This window comes from Salvelinus sp. IW2-2015, unplaced genomic scaffold (genome assembly GCF_002910315.2).
Source record: "Salvelinus sp. IW2-2015 unplaced genomic scaffold, ASM291031v2 Un_scaffold1026, whole genome shotgun sequence".
In the NCBI taxonomy this organism is placed as follows: domain Eukaryota; kingdom Metazoa; phylum Chordata; class Actinopteri; order Salmoniformes; family Salmonidae; genus Salvelinus; species Salvelinus sp. IW2-2015.
The window spans coordinates 364,848-373,438 of record NW_019942693.1 but is presented as its reverse complement, the minus strand read 5'-3'; the positions used below and the strand labels follow the sequence as shown (position 1 = coordinate 373,438).

Here is an 8,591-nt window from a genome sequence, read left to right as displayed (position 1 = left end):
TCCTACTACAACTACTACTACTACTACTACTGCTGCTGCTATACTACTACTACAACTACTACTACTACCAGTGAGTCTAGCCTGTTAATGACTACCAACACTCTACTTCTCCCCTCTCTCTGAGGAACAGCAGGTGCAGAACATGAACTGTAAAAAATAGAGAGAGAGAGAAAGAAAGAAGACACAGAAGGACCCTTAACACGTACCATGGCTAAAAAAGAAGGTGGGTCTGTTACCGTGGAAACTGTTTCTTTAATGCTGGTTTGGCCACGCTCCCTGCCCCCACCTAGAAAACACAACCACCCCCCACCACAACACACACACACAGATATACACACCAGCACACAGACACCACACACCACACACACCACACCACACACAACACACACACACACACCACACACACACACACACACCACACACACACAACACACACACACACACACCAACCACACACACACACACACACACACACACACACACACACGTCGTTAGTGATTTAGAGGTTGCACAGCCCAACACAAATAGTAACAATAGTTGTATCCTGAAACTGTTTCCAAATACAAACACAGTACACAAAACACAGCTAAACATTAGAGATAGTCATCATAATAATAATACATTCCACTGTAAAGCACCTTTCATACAGTACATTGTTTGTATCCTGGCATCCTGAAACCAGCAGCCCAACAGCCACGGCTAGTCTCCTGCTAGGCTACTGTACTGTATCACTATCTGTCTGGAGCTAGACAATAGACTCCAGGGCTAACGGCTCAGGCAGCTTTACCTTGTCTGTCCTCAGAGACAGAGCCTCCAGTTTGGGTAGCATTATATTCCTACAAGGTACCGGTGGCCATCTTGATTTGCTTTGTGCCCCTCAGCCTCTAGATAGAAGTATAGCTGACTACTACTACAGCAGTCTCTGAGAGGAGAGCTGAGCTCTCTACTACCATCGCCAGAGCAGAGAGAGGCTGCCTGCCTGCCTGCCTGCAAGACAGACGCTGTGTAGAGAACAGTTGCTGCTGCTGCAGACACGCACACATTCACACACATAAACACACAAACATACACACACAGACACACGCTCACACTGCATGCCTCTCGCAGACGCAGACTGAGCCCCGTCAGCCAATGGGGTGAGGGCGTTAGCGGCTTGTAAATGATCTCCCATGCCTAGTCCCTCCTAAACAAAGAAGCTGCTATGTAGGCTTTTACCCTAGCCCCTACACATGGAGAAACACGCAAACTGTGGACCGGACAATCCACACGCATCGGACTGGAGCTGAGGACAGTTCTGAGCTTGGTCTGGCTGTGATAATAACCCTTTAAATGCCATTCACACACTGGGTGTGGGAAACAAGTTATTTAAAGAGCTGTTTATAAATGGCTAATACAACATGATGGAATAGTTTATTAATTAAATGAGGCCTAATGCATGTATTCTATTCTATTCATATGGCGGTGGAAAGGATCAGCGTTAGACAGAAAATCTAATTACCCTGAGATGACATCGCATGAGAGACAAGTACATATCCCTGGATTAATTGTTTTGCATCTTAATGAACCCTACCTGTAATGCAAAGCACACACTCCTGTCTGTCTAGCATCAGTCACAGCTCCAACGATTCCTCCAAGTCACCTGATATCAGTTCAAACAGCAAACACTTGTCCTAGCCTCTGTAGTCTCCTTATGCTTGCTTTTTATCAACTCTTTGTCATAAAGCTGTGAGAAAGCATCTTGTTAAAAAAAACGATTTAAAGTATTTGTTTTATAACGATACAGAAAGATATTATCTAAACTCTGTTTTCTGGCTGTGATTTCTCTAAACTGTTACTTCTCCAACCAATATACACAAAACATGACAGAATCCACCCTAAACCATAACATGACATAATCTAATCCACCCTAAACCATAACATGACATAATCTAATCCACCCTAAAGCATAACATGACAGAATCTAATCCACCCTAAACCATAACATGACATAATTAATCACCTAAACCATAACATGACAGAATCTAATCCACCCTAAACCATAACATGACAGAATCTAATCCACCCTAAAGCATAACATGACAGAATCTAATCCACCCTAAACCATAAATGACAGAATCTAATCCTCCCTAAACCATAACATGACAGAATCTAATCCACCCTAAACCATAACATGACAGAATCTAATCCTCCCTAAAACCATAAACATGACAGAATCTAATCCACCCTAAACCATAACATGACAGAATCTAATCCACCCTAAGCATACATGACAGAATCTAATCCACCTTAAACCATAACATGACATAATCTAATCCACCCTAAACCATAACATGACAGAATCTAATCCACCCTAAAGCATAACATGACAGAATCTAATCCACCCTAACCATAACATGACAGAATCTAATCCTCCCTAAACCATAACATGACAGAATCTAATCCACCCTAAACCATAACATGACAGAATCTAATCCTCCCTAAACCATAACATGACAGAATCTAATCCACCCTAAACCATAACATGACAGAATCTAATCCACCCTAAACCATAACATGACAGAATCTAATCCACCCTAAACCATAACATGACAGAATCTAATCCACCCTAAACCATAACATGACAGAATCTAATCCACCCTAAACCATACATGACAGAATCTAATCCACCCTAAGCATAACATGACAGAATCTAATCCACCCAAACCATAACATGACAATCTAATCCACCTAAACATAACATGACAGAATCTAATCCTCCCTAAACCATAAATGACAGAATCTAATCCACCCTAAAGCATAACATGACAGAATCTAATCCACCCTAAACCATAACATACTTTTCATGCTTGTTCGTGTTCATTAGGCACCATACGGAAGAAAACGGACTGAAACAAGTAGGGACCAGCTCCACTTGTACAATGAGCCCTCATTTTGTTTTCCATTGCAAAATCTTTTCAGGGGTTTTCTGTGGCATATCATAATGAACATGACCCAGCAGTGTGAAACGCCAAAAACAGTCAGGTGGTTGACTTCAATTCTAGAAGTGTAGCAGCAGCACGCCGTGGTTCAGCTCGTGCAACTCTCTACTTCCTGGTCTACAGGATTAGTGGCACATTTTACCAGAGGGCCTATATGTGTCACGTTCCTGACCTGTTTTCCTATGTTTTGTATTTGTTTTAGTTGGTCAGGGCGTGAGTTGGGTGGGTTGGTCTAGGTTTGATTTCTATGTTGGGATTTTGTGTTCGGCCTGGTATGATTCTCAATCAGAGACAGCTGTCAATCGTTGTCCCTGATTGAGAATCATACTTAGGCAGCCTGGGTTTCACCTGTGTTTTGTGGGTGTTTGTTCCTGTGTCAGTGTTTGGGCCACACAGGACTGTTTCAGGTTAGTCACGTTTGTTTGGTTGTTGTATTTTGTAGTGTTTGTTGTTTTCCCATTAAAATATGAATACTTACCAATCCGCATCTTGGTCCGATCCATGCTCCTCCTCGTCTGAGGAGGAGAACGACTACGACAGCCGTTAAGAAACACCCACCAAAACAGGACCAAGCGGATTGGAGAAGGAAGGCAAGTACAACAGCAATGGGGAAAGAGGAATGGACTTGGGAGGAAATCCTAGACGGGAAAGGACCCTGGGCAGAGCCAGAGGAGTGTCGCCGCCCCAAAGCGGAGATGGAGGCAGCGAAAGCGGAGAGGAGGTTTTATGAGGCGAAAGCAAGGCAGAGCGCCTGGAAGCCCGAGAGGCTCACCCAAAAATTTCTTGGGGGGGATAAAGGGGAGTGTGGCGAAGCCGGTTTGGATACCCGAGCCAACTCCCCGGGCTTACCGTGGAGTGAGAGGGCGTCGTACTGGTCAGACACCGTGTTATGCGGTAAAGCGCACGGTGTCCCCAGTACGCGTGCTTAGCCCAGTGCGGGCTATTCCACCTTGCCGCACTGGTAGGGCTAGGTTGGGCATCGAGCCGGGTGCCATGAACATGTACATGGCACCAGCCTTACAGGTGGTGTCCCCGGTTCGCCTGCATAGCCCAGTGCGGGCTATTCCACCTCGCCGCACTGGCAGGGCCACGGGGACCATTCAACCTGGTAAGGTTGGGAGGCTCGGTGCTCAAGAGCACGTGTCCTCCTTCACGGTCCGGTAATATCCGGCGCCACTTCCCCCCCAGCCCAGTACCATCAGTGCCGACACCACGCACCAGGCTTCCAGTGCATTTCCAGAGCCCTGTTCTCCTCCACGCACTCTCCCTGTGGTGCGTGTCTCCAGCCCAGTGCCTCCAGTTCCGGCACCACGCACCAGACCTACTGTGCGCCTAAGCAGGTCAGAGTCGGCCGTCTGCTCAGCCGCCTGCGCTGCTTGCCTGCTCAGCGCAGCCTGTGTCTGAACTGCCTGCCTTCCCAGCGCTGTCTGAACTGCCTGCCTTCCAGCGCTGTCTGAACTGCCTGCCTTCCCAGCGCTGTCTGAACTGCCTGCCTGCCCAGCGCTGCCCGTCTGTCCCGAGCCTTCAGAGCCGTCCAGCCAGGACCAGCCAGAGCCGTCCAGCCAGGACCAGCCAGAGCCGTCAGCCAGGACCAGCCAGAGCCGTCCAGCCAGGACCAGCCAGAGCCGTCAGCCAGGATCAGCCAGAGCCGTCCAGCCAGGATCAGCCAGAGCCGTCCAGCCAGGAGCTGCCAGCCAGCCAGGAGCTGCCAGCCAGCCAGGATCCGCCGAAGCCAGCCAGACAGGATCCACCGGAGCCAGCCAGCCAGGATCCGCCGGAGCCTTCCGCCAGCCAGGATCCGCCGGAGCCTTCCGCCAGCCAGGATCGCGCCAGAGCCTTCCGCCAGCCAGGATCCGCCAGAGCCTTCCGCCAGCCAGGATCCGCCAGAGCCTTCCGCCAGCCAGGATCCGCCCCTCAGTCCGGTGCTGCCCTCAGTCCGGTGCTGCCCCTCAGTCCGGTGCTGCCCTCAGTCCGGTGCTGCCTCAGTCCGGTGTGCCCTCAGTCCGGTGCTACCCTCAGTCTGTTACTGCTTCTTTGGAATAGTGGGATTGACATGGAGGGTGGATATTAGGAGGAGGCCACGGAAGCGGGGGTTGACTATGGTGGGGTGGGGACCACGACCAGCGCCAGAGCCGCCACCGTGGACAGACGCCCACCCAGACCCTCCCTAGACTTTGTGCTGGTGCGCCCGGTGTTCGCACTTAAGGGGGGGTTCTGTCACGTTCCTGACCTGTTTTCCTTTGTTTTGTATTTGTTTTAGTTGGTCAGGGCGTGAGTTGGGTGGGTTGGTCTAGGTTTGATTTTCTATGTTGGGATTTTGTGTTCGGCCTGGTATGATTCTCAATCAGAGACAGCTGTCAATCGTTGTCCCTGATTGAGAATCATACTTAGGCAGCCTGGTTTTCACCTGTATTTTGTGGGTGTTTGTTCTGTGTCAGTGTTTGGGCCACACAGGACTGTTTTCAGGTTAGTCACGTTTGTTTGGTTGTTGTATTTTGTAGTGTTTGTTGTTTTCCGCATTAAAATATGAATACTTACCAATCCGCATCTTGGTCCGATCCATGCTCCTCCTCGTCTGAGGAGGAGAACGACTACGACAGCCGTTACAATATGGGATCAATATTATGCCACATGTATTCACAAATGTAAATCACCAATCCACAAATGTAAATCACTTTCCACAAATGTAAATCACTTTCCACAAATGTAAATCACTATCCACAAACAAACACCTTTTGATTTGTATTTGTAAATCGAGGGCCTTAAGTAAAATGACTGCCATAAAGATTTGCACATAGGAGAGATATGCGCAAACATGAGCTGCAACTACATATTCGGAAGCACTTAGGTCACCTGACTTTTGGCAGGGATTTGAAGACAAGAATAATACAAAAAGTTATCATGTATAGAAAGCGATTTGTATTCATAGAAGTTCCAAAAGAATAAAGACATTTCAAATGTCATATTATGTCTATATACAGTGTTGTAGAGATGTGCAAATAGTTAAAGTACAAAAGGGAGGATAAATGAACATAAATATGGGTTGTATTTACAATAGTGTTTGTTCTTCACTGGTTGCCCTTTTCTTGTGGCAACAGGTCACAAATCTTGCTGCTGTGATGGCACACTGTGGTATTTCACCCAGTAGATATGGGAGTTTATCAAAATTGGGTTTGCTTTCGAATTCTTTGTGGATCTGTGTAATCTAATATGGTCATACATTTGGCTGAAGGTTAGGAAGTACAGCTCAGTTTCCACCTCATTTTTGGGCCGTGTGCACATAGCCTGTCTTCTCTTGAGAGCCATGTCTAACTATGGCGGCCTTTCTCAATAGCAAGGCTATGCTCACTGAGTCTGTACATAGTCAGTTTTCCTTAAGTTTGGGTCAGTCAGTGGTCAGGTATTCCGCCACTGTCTCTCTCTCTCTTTCTCTCTCTCGCTTTCTCTCTCTCAATTCAATTCAAAGGGTTTTATTGGCATGGGAAACATATGTTTCTCTCTCACTCAGATCCTCCCCTTTTCTCTCTTTCACTCTCTCCCAGAAACTTCTCTTCCTTTCCCCTCACTTTCTCAGCCCCTTCTATCCTCCCTCTCTCCTCTCTAAAGACGACCATGTGGTGTCGGCATGGCGGAGGCCATACCAGGACAGGGGAACAAACTCAGGCAGCCTCCCTCTACCCCTCTGACACCTCAGCCAGCCAACCCCGTGTGTGTTGTGTGTGTGTGTGGCGTAGCTCAGGTACTAAGATAACAGCTGATCAGTGTATTCATAACAGCCACTAGCAACAGGCAGCATGCCAACCACAAACAAACACACACGGATACTTCTCGTGATGGATAAACCAATGAATTAAAAGGACAACATTGCAAGTACAACTCCGATATGTCAGTGTTTAACAGACTACTGTTCTCATTTTAATAAGAATCATAATTCTACTTTAACAGTCCATACAATAACATTAAAATATGCTTTATAATATGCTGTTTACTTCATCTAGGTGCAGAGGAAAATAAAAATAGTTATAGTACATTTGTAAAATTACCTTGAACTACAGGTGGTTTTTGAGGCAGGTTAGGAGAGGTGTAACATTTCACAGAAGAGGAGAGTCTAGATGCAGACAAGGCTAAAGTGAAGTCTGGACTCAATCACTAATTACAGAGCTAGTGCTATAGGTAGATTGTGACAGAGAGAGAGAGAAAGATAGAGAGAGTGAGAGGGAGAGAGGGAGAGAAAGAGAGGGGGAGAGAGAGAGGGGGAGAGAGAGAGAGAGAAAGATAGAAAGAGAGAGTGAGAGCGTTCTGTAGTTACTATGTAGTAGATCTGTCCACGGACGTTCTGTAGTTACTATGTAGTATGATCTGTCCCACGGACGGTCTGTAGTTACTGTGTAGTATGATCTGTCCCACGGACGGTCTGTAGTTACTATGTAGTATGATCTGCTCCATGGACGGTCTGTAGTTTATGTAGTATGATCTGTCCACGGACATTCTGTAGTTAATATGTAGTATGATCTGTCCCATGGGCGGTCTGTAGTTATTAATATGTAGTATGATCTGTCCCACGGCCGTTCTGTAGTTACTATGTAGTATGATCTGCTCCATGGACGGTCTGTAGTTACTATGTAGTATGATCTGTCTCATGGGCGGTCTGTAGTTACTATGTAGTATGATCTGTCCACGGCCGTTCTGTAGTTACTATGTAGTATGATCTGCTCCATGGACGGTCTGTAGTTACTATGTAGTATGATCTGTCCCACGGACGTTCTGTAGTTACTATGTAGTATGATCTGTCCCACGAACGCTCTGTAGGTACTATGTAGTATGATCTGTCCCACGGACGTTCTGTAGTTACTATGTAGTATGATCTGCTCCATGGACGGTCTGTAGTTACTATGTAGTATGATCTGTCCCACGGACGGTCTGTAGTTGCTATGTAGTATGATCTGTCCCACGGACGTTCTGTAGTTACTATGTAGTATGATCTGTCCACGGACGTTCTGTAGTTACTATGTAGTATGATCTGTCCCTGGACGTCTGTAGTTACTATGTAGTATGATCTGTCTCATGGACGGTCTGTAGTTACTATGTAGTATGATTTGCTCCATGGACGTTCTGTAGTTACTATGTAGTATGATCTGTCTCATGGACGGTCTGTAGTTACTATGTAGTATGATCTGTCTCATGGGCGGTCTGTAGTTACTATGTAGTATGATTCCCACGGACGTTCTGTAGTTACTATGTAGTATGATCTGTCCACGGACGTTCGTAGTTACTATGTAGTATGATCTGTCCCATGGACGTTCTGTAGTTACTATGTAGTATGATCTGTCTCATGGGCGGTCTGTAGTTACTATGTAGTATGATCTGTCCCACGGACGTTCTGTAGTTACTATGTAGTATGATCTGTCTCATGGACGGTCTGTAGTTACTATGTAGTATGATCTGTCCCACGGACGTTCTGTAGTTACTATGTAGTATGATCTGTCTCATGGACGGTCTGTGTTACTAGGTAGTATGATCTGTCTCATGGACGGTCTGTAGTTACTATGTAGTATGATCTGTCCCATGGACGTTCTGTAGTTACTATGTAGTATGATCTGTCCCACGGACGTT

General features: G+C 46.5%; 1 protein-coding gene across 1 annotated transcript in view; it reads right to left on the bottom strand.

Annotated features, from left to right (window-relative positions):
- Positions 1–236: 236 nt before the first annotated feature.
- The window catches only part of LOC112069492 (uncharacterized), a gene marked incomplete at its 3' end in the record, with an annotated part of 49,746 nt that continues 41,391 nt past the window's right edge, over positions 237–8,591 (bottom strand). Inside the window, exon 3 of the mRNA XM_070438568.1 lies at positions 237–286. Coding sequence (XP_070294669.1) covers positions 237–286 — 50 coding nt within the window. The remainder of the gene's footprint in view (positions 287–8,591) is intronic.